This window comes from Heterocephalus glaber, unplaced genomic scaffold (assembly GCF_053883595.1).
Source record: "Heterocephalus glaber isolate CG9 unplaced genomic scaffold, H.glaber_assembly_v1.0 deba00001472, whole genome shotgun sequence".
NCBI lineage: Eukaryota > Metazoa > Chordata > Mammalia > Rodentia > Bathyergidae > Heterocephalus > Heterocephalus glaber.
The window spans coordinates 14616803-14632809 of record NW_028258315.1 but is presented as its reverse complement, the minus strand read 5'-3'; the positions used below and the strand labels follow the sequence as shown (position 1 = coordinate 14632809).

The 16007-nt window shown below is 39.3% G+C and overlaps 1 protein-coding gene across 3 annotated transcripts in view; it reads left to right on the top strand.

Annotated features, from left to right (window-relative positions):
* The window catches only part of Dtnbp1 (dystrobrevin binding protein 1), a 110274-nt gene that overhangs the window by 86532 nt on the left and 7735 nt on the right, over nucleotides 1–16007 (top strand). For all 3 annotated transcript variants that reach the window (XM_021260622.2, XM_004847656.4, XM_004847653.4), the window contains exon 8: nucleotides 14590–14745. In XM_021260622.2, coding sequence (XP_021116281.1) covers nucleotides 14590–14745 — 156 coding nt within the window. The remainder of the gene's footprint in view (nucleotides 1–14589; nucleotides 14746–16007) is intronic.

The window sequence follows — 16007 nt, the reverse complement described above, 5'->3', positions numbered from 1 at the left end:
TCCGCAATTTTCTGGAACAACTGAAGTGGATACACAGCTGTTGTTCATCTAGAGCAGTAGTTCTCAGAATCTGGTGCTCAGCCTGGCAGCATCAGCAGCACCTGGAACTTGGTAAGGAATGCAAGTCTTTGACTTCCCCAAGCCTCTTGGTGACAGATGCCATCAGCCATGGAGAACTTGACTGATGTCTCTGGAACCTCTGAGGGGACAGTTCAGTAGCTGATTTTTACTCATGGATGCACATAGTGGGTTTATACGTTTTAAAGTCTTTTATGAAGTGTTAAAGTCTATTTTTTGGGTATGAAACTGGTGATATACATCTCTTTTCCACAAATAATTCTTTTTTTGTTTTGGTATTTGTGTGTGTGTGTGTGTGTGTGTGTGTGTGTGTGTGTGTGTGTGTGTGTGTTAGGGCCTCACTCATGGTAGGCACTGAGGTGAACCCCATCCCACAAATAATTCTTAATGATTCAGTTAATACGGTAGGAAAAATTCAAGAACATGTCAGATGTGGCTTAAATATGCTAGGAAACTGAGCTGTTGTCTAAATGTCTATGATATAAAGCTTCTAGCCTGGAGTTTTAGTCTTACCAAAGTATTTGTATGTGTGTACATATATATGTGCATTTTATGTATATGTGTATCAGACAAAGAATGGGATAACCTGGCATACTCTTTTGGGGAAACATTGGGGATCAAGCCCAGGGGCACTTTACCTACCACTGAGCTGTGTCCCCAGTGCATCTTTTTTTGAGACAAAGTCTCACCAATCCCCAGGCTGACCTCAAACTTGTGATCCTCCTGCCCATGTCTGCTGAGTAGCTAGGATTACAGGTGAGTATCAGTGTGCCTAGCTATGATATACTCTTAATATTTTATTCAGCATTTTAATATATTGTTCCAAAAAATATTGTTGGTCAACACATCATAGAATAGTGGTTTCAACTGGATTTGAACCACTATTTTAAAATGACTCACTTTAAGCTGAGCATGGGTGTGCACACCTGCAATCGCAGCACTTAGGAGGAGGCTAAGGCAAGAGGATCACTGTGAGTTCAGGCCAGCCTGGGCTACATAGTGAGACCCTGTTTTAAAAAAACTTAAATAAATGGCTCACTTTACCCTTGAGTATTGTTGATTCCCTGCAGAAAGTACAGAAGCTTTGATGCCACTTGTCTTCATTGTAAGTCACCAAGGCTGGCTGTTAATCACCCAGTTTGAGCCTTGGCATTTTGAACAAATTAATAACTCGTAAATCCTCTACCACAGACAGATTGAGTGCATTTCTCAGTTATCCACTAATCTTACATTCTTTAGTCCTAATGTGTGAGGTACTGATAATTGAATACAGAGCCTAGCTGACACCGAGCACTGCTTTAGCACTGAGCTAGTTATTCTTTAAGCAGAAAACACAATCGGGTAGACAAATGCAAGAATACCTTTGAGGTTTTTAGTAGTTAAATGTAATTTTCTTGAAATGTCACACTAATTCAAAAGGCTCCAAATTTCTTAATGCTAATCTGATATTCTTATAATTTCACTAAAAAATAGTATTTGAAATTACCTTTTCCTACCCCAATCAAAAGTAAGTAAAAATAGAATCTGAGCATTTGAGAACTGGAGGTGAGTGCCAGCCAGCCCCTCAGTGGTGGGAAATCTGTGGCCTGCAAGTTTCATGGTGTGGGGCATTACAGCCATCTGCCGGGCAGCAGATGAGGGCTTCTGAGCTGTCAGACCTACCGTGAAAGGTAAGGCACCACTGGGCACGCACGCAGTCTTCCTGTCTGGCAAACTGTGTCCTACTCATCATTTCTGCCATGTAGATTTTCCTGTACTCCAGGGAGTGGTCATTTCCTTAGAGTAACTGATAAAAATGTAAAAGGAGTTCCAGAAGCTTAAATACTAGAGTAGTGTTTCCTGCCACCTGGGCTTAGGAAACAGCACTTCCAGTAGCTGCTCCTAAGCACCGAACTTGGTAAAGAACTCGAGCACCATGCCTCCTTTGTGATGTAAAAGTCATTTATTCTGACTGCAAGAATTTGCCATTATTCTCAACTACTGTATTTTAGGTAAGGATCATCCTTTATTAATTGCAGGTGAAAGAAATAACTGGTACTTAATAGATGTGTATAGGATGGAGATGTGTATGTATATATGTGTATGTGTGCATGTTTTGCAAGGAGGGTAAAGTTCTATAAAAGCCACTAGTTTCTTTTAAAAGATGTATGAACTTGAATTGGGGGTGTAGCTCAGTGGTAGGACACTTGCCTAACAGGTACCAGGCTCCAGCACCACTACCCTAAATTTTCCCCCTAAATTCCAATTATGAAGAATAAAGATTCTATAGTACTGCAGAAAACTCAAAAATAATATGTGTTATAAAATATGTCTGTCGTGGAATCTGTTTTTTTGTTTATTTGGTGCTGGGAATGGAACTTGGGGATGTAAACATATACTAGTCAAGAGTTCTAGGGCCGAGGATTTAGCTCAGTGGCACCTCGCTTGCCTTGAAAACTCGAGGTCTGGAGTTCGATCCCCGGTACCAAAAAAAAAAAAAAGAGCAAGAGAGTTCTAATATGGATACATCACAGCCCCCAGAAAGTAATTAAGGATGAACTTTTAAAAACTATAGAAACACAGATTATAGAAGTTGATATTTTAAAAATACATGTATAAAAATGTCCCAATTCCAGGGAAATCTTATTTGAAGGTCTCTTATGACACAGTGTACATTCATTTGTTAAGTTAGGGTTAGAAAGGTTGGGGAAACTTTGAAAATTGTTGAGTATGCATTATTTTGAAAACCAAGGAGAAGAAATATGTAACATTAAATGGTAAAGCTGCAGAAAAGGTGGTTTTAAAACTAGAAGAAAATTTTGTATATTTTGTCATCTAATAAGTCTTCCCTTTCTGAATAAAATTTCTCTAAAATTATAGTTTAGCTGAGACATGTTTCTAACAGACATACATCTTCGGAGAAAAGGAGGAAAGGAAACACATTCGTAATGTGACAGGTGGAAAGTCTGCATCACTCATCATGACTGACGTGTAATGTGTACTAGCCTCTCTGGAAGACAGTTTGGCAGTTTCTTTCAGAACTGAAAAGTAAACTTCCATATGACCCAACAGTGCACTCTTGGGCATTTGTCCCAGGAAAATTACTTATTTTCATGCAGGAACTTATACAAATGTTCATAGCAGTTTTATTCATAATGACCCAGAGTTGTACTGCATCCATATGTCCTTCAGTGGGTTAATGGCTAAACAAACTATGGTTCATCTATACTATGAAATTCTGCTGAGCAATAAAAAGGATCAAGTTTTCAGTAAGTACAGCAGCTTGGATGAGCCCAAGGCAATGATGCTGAGTGAAAAGAGCCAGTCTCCAAAGGATGTATACTGTATGTATGCTTCTATTTATGTAACACTCATGAAATAATATAATTATGGATCTGGAGAGCAGATGAATGCTTGGGGATGAGGGTTATTGTTCTAAAAGAGTAACATGGGGAACTTAGATGGTACAGATGAGCACCTGCATCATGGTGGTTACATAAGGTTGTACACAGGATAAGACTGCGTAAAGCTGTGGGTGCACAGGAGCACATGCATGCAAGTCCATGTGTGACTGGTGACATCTGATTGAGCTCTGTGTATTGTGCTCATATTGGTCTCTTGGTTTTGATATCATGCCAAGATTGTAAGATGTTAGCATTGTGGGAGGTTCCAGATGTATGTTTTTTATTTGTTTTTGGTGTGAGGGAACATGGGCTGTACCACAAAGCTACATCCCCAGCCCAGGATGTACAGTTTTTGAAGAACATGCTCTGAACCTATAATTCATTCAAATAAAAGCCTCTAAATATTGGAACATTCCAGTTTAGTATGGTTCAACCTAACAGAAAAAACTAAACCCTGATGGGTGTACACCCAAATGCTAGTTGTGGTCATCTGTTTATGGTGCTTTCAAAAGGATTTTCACTGAACTATTTGTGCTTTTTTATAGTTCAAAGTTTTCCACAATGTATGTGCATTGTTCATATATCAAAAAACTATTAAATACATAATGCAAATCACCTGAAACATGAAAAAATTAATAGGTCTCACCTTTTAAATTGTTTTACTGACAGAATTTAGTGTGGTTTTTTTTAGTGGTCATGTAATTTGACAGCTTATTGGTAGTTAAGTTTCTGTTCAAAACACTTTGGAATATTTGTGTTTAGAAATCTACAGAGATTTCACAGTTCTCCTTTGATCATGTCACATCTATTTGGATTTTGCAAATTTCATATTCCCTAACTCAATATAACAACATCAGATTCTAACTATTTAAATTACAGATTTTAAAGTTTGTCCTTAGTCTTGATTATTTCTCAGGAATGAAAAAATATTCTCAACCTTTAATGTAGAGATTATTGTAATTTTTCTCAACTCATATTTAGTTGAATGTTTATTCTCATTTTATATTTTAGATTGAGGATATTTTCATTAACTCTTTCAACAGGGAGGCTGGCTTTCTTCACTTCTCCCATTTCCTCCCTGCCAGCAGTATGGGGATGGTGTATAGCCATTAGCCCCTCGGTCTCTTTTATTATTCATCAGCTCTGTTGAAAGGCTTAGTTACAGAATAGGTTGAGATTTTTCCTTTAATGAGCATGGTGGGTTTTATTTTTGTAAATTTCATATATGTTGTGCCATCCTTATGCCCCACCAAAACATTCAGTAGAGAATTGACAGTACCATCTGTACTGGTAATGGAGTTTTTGTTGTTTTGAGTAACCATGTGAAGTTGATAATAGTAGCTAAAATAGAAGCTGCAGTCAGATAAAACTTGAGCAATGATCTGGAGTTCAAGTGAAAAAAGACATAGTTGAAGAAATCATCCAATAACAAATGCTGGCGGGGGTGTGGGGAGAAAGGAACCCTTCTCCATTGTTGGTGGGAGTGCAGACTGGTGCAACCACTGTGGAAATCAATATGGAAACACCTCAAAGAACTAGGGTTAGAGGTCCTATTTGACCCAGCTATTCCCCTCCTGGGTATCTTCCCAAAAGAATTAAAAGAATCATACCACAGCGATATATGTACACCCATGTTTATAGCAGCACCGTTTGTAATAGCTAAAGCTTGGAAACAGCCCAAGTGCCCATCAACTGGAAACTGGATAAAGAAGATGTGGGGTTTTTTATAAAGTGGAGTACTATTCAGCCATAAAGAATGAGAAACTAGAGACATTTACAGCTAAATGGATGTATATTGAGGCCATACTCTTAAGTGAAATAAATAGGACACACGTGTAAATACCAAATGGTTTCTCTAGTGTGAGAAACTGAAAGTGTAAATAAGGATTAAAATGATTAAAATGAATAATTGATAATTTGGAATAGGAAGAAAAGGTTCAAAGGGATAGGGGTGGCAGGAGGGGAATGGGAGAGATCAGAGTTACAGGCTGGAATCTGGAAAGAATCCATATATAGATTGTGTTTAAAACTATAGGAAGAGATGTAGCTAGAGACTAGCCTGGAGCTCATCAGTGGGTTGGGAAGAAAGAGTCACTGAGATCAAAGGAGAGAACGGTGTACTTCCAGAAGAAGCACATACAACTATGTACAGTACACAGTACTCGATAGTGTGATAAATGACTGTTACTGTTTTAGGTACTTATCATAACATGCCGTGCTTTTCATCCTTTAGAGCATAATCTACTTACATAAAAGAGTTTACTGTAAAATGGTGTGCTGCTATGCCAGTGGTAGCCTCATGTATCTCGTGTTTAACTGCGTATTTGGATAATATCAAGGGGCCATCACAGGTGATTGACGTATACCTTTTCAGTTTGCACTTAGAGGTTGGCACTCTGTGTGATACTTTGTGATACACACGGATGAAATTGCCTAATAACATATTTCTCATTATATTTCCATCACATGTCACATGACTGTATTGAAATTTAAATTTAAAAAATTTGGCCCATGTGGAGTCTACTAGCTAATTAGAATTTTTTTCCAGACCACTATTTGTTCAATATTAGTTTTGAAAATCTTTCTAAAACAAATCACATCCTTTGATGTCTTGTTAATGCTTGAGATGTTTTTTTACATTATATGGAAAAATCTTTAAGTACTTTTCAGTTTTGCTTTGGTTGAGTTCTAGTATATTTGAATATTATTATAGTTTTTTTCCCTTGCATTGCTTTTCCTTGAATAATTTTAATTTTTGTATATATGTATGTTTAGTGAATGATAATAAAGTTATACATTTTTAATTTTTAAAAAAAGACATTGTCCTGGGTTGATAATGGAATTAAGTGATTACTACTACTTCCTCATAGAAAAACTACTGTATTTTTTTCTGGTTGTTTTTTTTTTAAATCTTTAGGCCATTTATTGATATTCTTTAAATCTTTGTGTTTGTCCAGCTTTCCCTAGTATAATAAATAACATCTTAATGTGTGAACAATGGGTTGTTTTTCCTTGTAGAAAAGAACTTATAATTTAGATTTTTCACTAATCATTCCAAGAATCAGATGCTACTAAACCTTTAAATTTGACATTTTCGGGCCGGGGATTTAGCTCAATGGTTCCACCACCTGCCTTGCAAGCGGAAGGACCCGAGTTCGATCCCTGGTGCCAAAAAAAAATAAAATAAATTTGACATTTTCCCTTCTGATGGCCTCCTGTCCTCTAACAATTCCCACATTTGGTTGTTCCTTGATATAGGCCCAAAGCATAATTTCAGGACACACAGTACAGTTAGAACACCATCATCAGTCACATAGCTGAGGGTGACTCTCTCAGCTCCTGAGCAGCAGTTATTTTTACATTCCTGTCATGTGTTTTTTCCTTATCACCCTGGATGCATAGCTGGCACTGTGGAACAGGACTCAGTTCTCAGGGAACCTGGCCTGGCTTGCAGTTAGCACTGAGGTGGACGAGGAGAGCTCTGAAGTAAAGTGTGAGCCAAGGTGGGACAGCTGGAAAGATTTCAAATAACTGGGGAGCAACATGTTTTAAAACTTCAAACAGCGATATTTTGTTCTTTTTTGAAAGTCATTTTAAGTTCCTTAATCCAACCATCTCCACTTATGGAGGATTAAGGCATGACTGAATTTATCCCAATGTAGAAAAAACTTTAAAATCTATAGGACCAATAATTCAGAAACATGAGATAATCTAACGTGTTTTTTTTCCCCAGAAAATATTTTATTATGAACAAAATTGAAGTTTACATTTTAAGTGGCAAGAAGCTTTAGGAAAAATCACTAAACAGCAAAGGCAAGGAGAATCAGAAATATATATATATATGGTCAATATTTCAATGAAATACAATGAAAGATAATCTAACTTTTAAAAACAGCAGTCTTGAGAAAAATGAAATATTTTCAGGTTATATATAGAAAATCTTAATTCAGCTAAAATAAGATATTCTTTGAAACTCTTTTGATGATTTCTACATTGATCTTTGGTTTTGAGCTGCTTATCCTGGAATTATTATTATTATTATTTTTTTTTTTTGCACTGGGGATCGAACTCGGGACCTTGGTTTTGCTAGGCAGGCGGCGGAACAACTGAACTAACTCCCCGGCCCTGGAATTATTTTTTAAAAGCAGATGAATTGAACTTTGAAGTGTGTGAAGCATACGTAATATATTTTAGGGTTGATTTACTCTAATGTGCTCGGCAGTCATGAAGCATTTGAACAGAGACATTGACAGCTGAAGTGAAAGAGATGAAAAGACATCCTCTTCAGTTTGTTTTTGTTTTGGTATGGGGGATCGAACTGAGGTCCTTGCACTTGGGAGGCAGGCGCCAGAACCACTGAACTAAATCCCCGCCCCTCTTCAGTTTGTTTTTTCCTTAAGAAAGGAAAAAACATCTAAATTCCCATCTAAATTCCTTGCAGATTTATTATCAGCAAGGTAACTAACTCTTAAGTATCTGAGTGGGGCTAGCAGGATAATTCTCATTGTTGTACTTGGTCCTAGGTCTTGGAAAGTTTCATATCGCTCTCTTTTCGGGAGTCTTTTGGGTGAATAACGCTGATAGAAGTGCTAGTTGTCAGCTGCTGGTTGATGCTGTGTCCCTGGTGTTTCATGCAGGTTGCCTCACTTAATCCTGCCAGCACCGTTAGGAAATCTCAGTTGTACGGAGGAAGAAGTTGCACCTCAGGGATTCTCTGAAACAGAGCAAGGATTCTCTGTATCAGGTGGCATGGGAAGGTGCAGGCTGACAGAGGGTGAGGCGACAGTGGTAAGGGCACCAGGCTCTCAAGAAGTGTTCATTGTTCAGAGTATGTCCGAGAGTGTTCACCCAAAGAATGGGAGGTGCAGGCGTAGGCACAGTGACTTCTGTCACCCATTGGTTGAGTACCGCCTTCCCCAGAACTTCAGAGCTGTGCTGGGATTCAGAGGAGATTCTGACCAGGGCCAGCCTGAGTGGGGTCTGTGGGCACCTGGACAGGCTTCCCTGACCACCTTCCACAGCTGGCATGGACAGCAGAGGTAGCTAAAGGCCCCAAAGTGTCTGCTGAAGGGATAGCACCTGATTTGGGACTCACCCCCAAATCTGTGCCCTTTCCACTGTGTCAGATATCTTCCTATAAACAGAGGCATGAGGTGGAGGACCGCATGAAATGTAAGGAACACACACAAGAGCCATAACAGTCTGAGAAGAAGGAAATCCACATGCAATTATATGCAATCAGGAAAGTTTACTTTCTTGTGTATGTTGCTTTGGTTAACATTAGTTTGTACCCCTTGCATGTACATAGATTAGAGGACAAGGAGAAAGCCCAGATGAGACATTATGCATAATTTAAGATAAATAAACTCCCTCACTGAGTTTTAAGGCTGTCATGTTAATAAGATCATGTTGCACCAGGAACAGTTGTGATGGGAATTAGAGGGGCCAGGAGGCAAAGGCAGATCACATGGGCCACTTGGGACTATTCACAGTAAGATTTGTCTTGTTAAAAATCACTTGGTGGGGCCGGGGATTTGGCTCAGTGGTTTCGCCGCCTGCCGTACAAATGGAAGGATCTGAGTTCGATCCCTGGCACCAAAACAAAAAAAATCACTTGGTAACATCTTGAAGATGTTGTCACTCCCTCAAGGTGAAGCAGTGGAAACAGCCTTGGGTGCATTATGCTTGGGACACTCCATTTACCCCAGGAGATGGCTAGAGATCTGGATTGATAGCAGCCTGGCCTCCTGTTAGAGTCACTGAGCACAGGGCCTACCACAGAGTAGGTGGTCTGAAACGTTTACTTAGGAGGGCATAATGTAAATTTTGTCACAGAGGTGCAGAAACTTGGGTTTATAATACCCACGTTTATTAGAGTATTTCTATTGAATTATTTTACTTTTATGAGTTTTATTGTATTAATGAGTTAAAAAAATCAAAAAATAAAGTATTGAATCTTTAATATTTATGGAGAGTTCATAAAAAAGCATCAAAATTTTCAACATCAACTGTTTTTTGGTGTACAAAGTCTAAAATATAACAACAGAAATTGGGCTGGGGATTTAGCTTAGTGGTTCCGCGACGTGCCTCACAAGCACAAAGACCCGAGTTCGATCCCCAGTACTAAAAAACAACAGAAATAAATTTCTATATGAACTACAGTGAAAATACCAATAGCACTCTCCCTCCAAAAAGTCTTCAATTATCACACCTTAGGCAATAGCACATTTCATACACATGTATCACTTACACTGATAGCACATGTATTTTGCTTTCCTGGCCTTTTTGTAGGACATACTTGACATCTTGCTGGTCTTGCCGTTTTGTCAGGGAGTTCTTATATTACATAATGTATAGTTAGTGGGAACATAAAATATCAATAAAGTATAAAATTCGTACTATGTATTGTATGTTTAGAATAAACATCAACATTTTCACATCAGCTGTGTACTTGCTTACAAAACCTAAAGGATAACATCAAAAATAAATTCCTATATGAACTACAATGAAAATACCAATAGCACCCTACAGCAAAAATAACCTTTGCGTCGATTGTCACACCCAAAGCAGTCCTCACACATGACATCTGCATATTCCAGGCACACATCTCGCTTACACTTACAGCACATGTGCTTAGTTTTCCTCTCCTATGTGGCAGGGCACTCTTCTCACCTCTCTTCTCTTCCTGTTTTGTCAAGAGCTTCCTACTATATTGTATAACATGCACTTAGGAAAATAAGATATCAAATATGTAATGAGTGCTTAGAATAGACATCAGCATTTTCATATCAGCTATGCACTTGCTTACAAAACCTAAAAGGTAACATCAGAAATAAATTCCTATATGAAAATACCAACAGAACTCTATAACAGAAATAATCTTTGCTTCAGTTGTCACACCCAAGGCAGTCCTCACACATGACAACTACATGTTTCATCCACATGTCTCGCTTATACTGACAGCACATGTGCTTAGCTTTCCTATGTGGCAGGACATTCTTGTCACCTCTCTTCTCTTCTTGTTTTGTCAGGAGCTTCTTATATTTTACAGTGTGGGCTTAGGAAAATAAGATCAATAAAATAAAATATCAAGTACATAATGAGTGCTTAGAACAGACATCAATATTTTCTTTCTTTCTTTTTTTTTTTTTTTTTTTGGTACCAGGGATCAAATTTGGGTCCTTGCTCTTCCACAGCAGGTGGTGAAACCACTGAGCTAAATCCCCAGCCTTTTCTTTTTTTAAGACATCAATATTTTTACATCTGCAGTGCACTTGCTTACAGAACCTGAAAAATAACGTCAGAAATAAAAACCTATGTGAACTATGATGTAAATACCGGTAAAACTCTATAACAAAAAAATCTTTCTTTCAGCTGTCACACCTAAGGCAGTCTTCACACAGGAAAATTGCATGCTCCATACACAAGCGTCACTTACACAGATAGCACGTTTTGTTTTCCTGTCCTTTCTTGTAGGGCACAGTTGACATCTTTTTTGTTTTCCTGTTGTGATACTAGGTCTTTGTGATGCTGCACCTGCTTGTTCACCTGTTGGCTCAGAATTGTGTGCTGCACAATTTTTTCCCATAGTTTCCTGGACAGAAACATTTTGTTTTTCCTCTGCTGTAAAGAATCTCTTCGGAGTTCCAGTCCTAATCCTCTAAGAAAATTTCTCTGTGGTATTTTGCACTTGTTATTTTCTTCCTAAACTATCAAATTATTTATGCCACATATGTTTAGGATTAAAACACAACCATTGGCCAATGCCTTGTGTTTCGAGTGACATCATAGTTGCTGCATAACTCATCAACAACATCTACTCTGCCTTTGGTTTTGTTGTAGAAAGTTTCCATCTCAAACTTATGTTTTGTTGAGGTTTCCCTATTAGTATTTCCATCATGGTGCAGTGTTGATATCAGCAGTAACAGTTTGTTTTTCTTTGCCATATATGAGGCCAGTGTAAATCTTTCTGAAATCCAGAGATTATATTATACAATTCCATATTTTGAAATTGCAATATCTCATTTGGAATTTCTGCTTTGTTCCTGCATACAGTTCCTATGCTGGTCAACTTGTGCTCTCTTAGCAAATGTAACATCAATTGGAAAACAGTAAACCAATTGTCAAATGGCACATTCCAATTATTTTGAGAAATGGGAGCAACAAGTCTGTTCACAACATCATTCGGTTTATTACTATATGAATAAGGACCTGGTGGCCGAGTTGCAGGATAAATGTCTTGATTAAAAGCACAAAAAGTTTTCGCATCTAAAAGGGCATAAATTTTTATGCCATATTTTGACCTACTGCTTTTCTGTCTTTTTCATTCCTCTGATTACCATGAGAAATCCCTGCTAAGTACAGCAGACCTATGAATGCTTTCAGTTTAGCTAGTGAGGTATTCATAATAAATACATTTTTAAATATGGCTGTTCCTGCATACCGAACATTTTACTTATATTTCAGCCCTTATATGTTTCACAACATCTTGTAGCATTTCATCTGTTACAATTTCCAACATTGAATGGCAGTGCTGGCATTCTGTCCAATAGATTTCACCTCTGCCAAGATCCTTACTATATTTTTGGACCTAGTTCTAATATTGGATCATTCCATATGGTTGCATGACCATTTTGCAACATTTCGACTAGTCAAATATATACTTGCATTGCTGTTTTCTTCATCATCTGAATCAAGGAGATCTGCATTCCCTGTGTCTGTATCAGTCAATTCTTCTCCGTTTCACTGTTATAGGAACTTTGACTCACGTGGCCAATGTCAAAGTCATTATCATCATCCATGCATGAGTAATCTGATGATTCACTTTTGACTTCCTCCAACACTTGCAAATCTAGTTTTTTATGTGTTGTTGTACTGAATTGGGCTAATTTTACCAGAAAAGAAATCAAAAGACAACTTTTAAAAAAAATCTTAAGTACATAGAAATTTATCAATGAGCATTTCATGGGTAAAACTCACCTGTTGCTGTTTTGGAGCTCCTGTACACACCTTGCCGTTCGTCTGCCAATTGGGTGAATTCACACATGGGTTCTTTACCCAAGTGCAGCTACTGTGAGTCCCACTCACATTCCAATACAATAAAATACATTTTTTCATAACCAAAGGGTGATGTGGGTGTATTTTACCCGCTGTGATGCTCAGATAAACATATGCAAAACTTCTTGGCGCATTATGTGGGTAAAAATCCTGATTTGACACTTTTGGACATATGCATACACCTTGCTGTTCATTGTACCAAGTGGGTAAACACAAAGATTGCTTCCGCTACTTACTGTATCCCCCAGGTGCAGCTACTGAGACACATAGCTGGCTATTACTATCCTAAAGTACAAATTTTTAGTAGAAAACCATGTGATAGGTTGTTGTAATTGAATGTTACTCCCTTAGGGGAAGGAGCTTGGGTTGCCCTTCTTAGATTCTTCAGTCAACCAGATTCAGGCAGCCGCTGGGATTTGTACAGCTTGTTCGGAGCCAGCCCGTATTGCCATGGACCACATTGCCATGGCATTAGCAGTTTGAAACCCGGCAGATGTATCAGTCTCAGGCTGGGTCAGAAGCCCGGCTTTCTTTCTGGAGACTTTGGAGCCCAAGCTGCCCACAGGCTCATGTGGAGTTTTGCCAGAGTTCTGATCCCTTGTAGTTCTGGTGCTGATATTTGTCCAGTGGGGATGCTCAGATCCCACGTTACCTGCTACATAGCACCCTCCATGGTCCCAAAGAATGTGTGGCCAGTGACAGAGAATGTGCCTGTGTCAAATCCCTCTTGCACATCCCGTCTTTTCTCTAGGTGGGCCAGGCTCAATCCGATGCCCACCCTTTGTAAATTCAGCTCTGCCATAGAGGATTACAGAAACATGGGATTATCTGTCAGAGTCACTGTCCTGGGGTTTATGCAGGGCAAGCACACCTGCGATCAGAGGGCTGGGGTTACCTTAGGGTTCTGCCCACATCCAGTGGGAAGTTCAGAGGACTTAAGATCTAAAAGCAAGTCTAGAAATCACTGTTGGCCCATCCAGGGTGAGTAATAGTAAATGTTTTCTCATACATTCCTTGAGGATGTATATGCTGGGGCTCTTGTTTGAGTGGCAAGGTGAAGGGTGGTTATTGAATAGCTCTTCCCTGGTGTTACTGGAAAGGCCACTGCTCTTTCATTCTAAAGTTCTTTCATCTTATTTCATACAAGTTGCTTATCAATATTGGGTTAATATTTCTTTCCAAAATTTTCAGATGACAAAAGTTAATTGACGGGTTAACCAGGTTACGTGGTTGATAAACAGCAAAGCAAAATTGTTTATCTTAATTTCTAGCACTTTCTAATACTCCACAATGGCTACGTATTTAACTGTTTTTACTAATTTTTTCATTGTAAAATATGCATAGCATAAAAGTTTACCATGTAGCCCTCACCACCATTTATCTCTGGAACTCTCTTGGTTCTGTGAAATTGAAACTCTGTACCTATTAAACAACTCCCCATCTTCCTGCCCTGTTCCATCCACTGGGAACTGCCATTCTACTTTCCATCCCCATGGATTCAGCTACTCCTAGCTACCTCATATAAGTGGAATCTTTTAGTGTTCGTCTTTTTGTGATTGGGATATTTCACTTGGCGTATCTCCTGAAGCCTCACCCTTGTGCTTGTATCCGTTTCTTTCCTTTTTAAGGCTGAACACTATTATGTTATTTCATAGTCTTAGTTTTTGTCAAGGGCTTACAACATGCCAGCCATTGAACTATGGTCACAGTTCTCCAGGAACTCCCAAGTCTCTCCTTGTATCTAATTTGTAAGTCGGCTACAAGTATGAACACAGTGATGTAGAAACATCAGGATGGAGTAACAAATTCAAGTTAACCCAGGAGTCACCTGGGAAGTCGGTCCAAAAGATGAGCAGCTGCTTGTCATTGAAGAGTGGGTGACATGGGTGGGAATGGGGAACAGCACACATAAAGCCGTGGAGTGACATGGAGGATGCACAGTTAAATGGGAGGAAGGTGGTGGAGGCACTGTCCCTGCAGTTGGGCACCAGCCCATATCACTCCAAGCTGTGTGGCACCATCACATGGAGGTGCATATGCAAACCCTGATGCCAGTGTTGTGCTTCCCTAGCTGATCTGGATGCGGAGCACTCAAAGAAGGTCCTGGAAATGGAGCATGCCCAGCAGATGAAGCTGAAGGAACGGCAGAAGTTTTTCGAGGAGGCCTTCCAGCAGGACATGGAGCAGTACCTGTCCACAGGCTACCTGCAGATCTCGGAGAGGCGAGGTGAGTGGGGACAGTGAAAGTCCCTGGGAGTCCCACTCTGTTAGTATACCCCAAGTCAAAGTGTGCACACCAGAGCCTTATCTGCCTTGCCTCGTTCTGTCTCTTCCTGTACTTTTAGGTTCTAGTTGAAGATTTAAAAATCAAAACCTTTTCAGTTACAAATGATAAGCTGGGCATGGTGGTGCACGCCTGTAATCCCAGCACTCAGGAGTCTGAGGCAGGATTGTCAGGAGTTTGAGGCCAGCTAGGGCTACATAATGAGTTCAAGGCCAGTCTGAACTACATAGTGAGACCACCTTATCTCAAAAAACCAAAAAATTAAAATAAAACTACAAACTATGCTTATACAAAATTTGGAAAATAATTTTTTAAAAACTTATTTACTGAGTTATTTCTTTGGTGCTGGGGATTGAATCCAGGGTCTGACACATGCTAGACAAGTACTCTACCACTAAGCTACACACCCAGCTGGAAAAAACATTTTTAAGTGACAAAGACAAGTTATGCATAATTCCAAAGCATAGTAAAACACCTCTTCCTGTTTCAGTGTGGTTCTTTCCAATGTTCATGAATGTATTTATGTAATTGGTAACAAACTATATATCTATGTGGTTTTGTATCTGACTTTTCTGAATATTGTATAAGGTTCTTCCCTCCATTATTAAAAATTCCTTGAGGGGCTGGAGAGGTAACTCAGTGGCAGAGCATGTGCTTAGTATGCATGAGGCCCAGGTTCAATCCTGGGAGTTGAAGAAAAAATTCATTGACAGGGTATGTTTCACAGGGTGCATCTTCCTCCTCAGGAGGCAGCCTATCCTACGAACACAGCTGTCCTTAGTATCCCCGGGGGATGGGTTCCAAAACCTTCTGCGTGGATACCAAACTCTACCCAAGCCTCTTTGAGAAAATGGTCTCATATTTGCATAGAACCTCTGCACATCCTCTCATGTGCCTTAAATCATTCCTAGATCACTTAACACCTAATACCATGTACATACTGTGTGCAGTTTTTATACCATATCCCTTAGGAAATAATGCATAGGAAAAACATCTGTACACATTCGGTCCAGACACAACCACTGCAGATCTAACACACTTTTCACCCAAGGCTGGTTCAGTCTGCAGCTACGGAACCCATGGATGAGGAGAACAGCTGGTTTTGATCTGTACCTGTGCTGAACATAGAGGTTTCTTACCTCTGTAAATGGTGCTGTGAGGGACAGCTAAATGCAGAAGTGAATGAACAGGGCCTGGGGATGTAG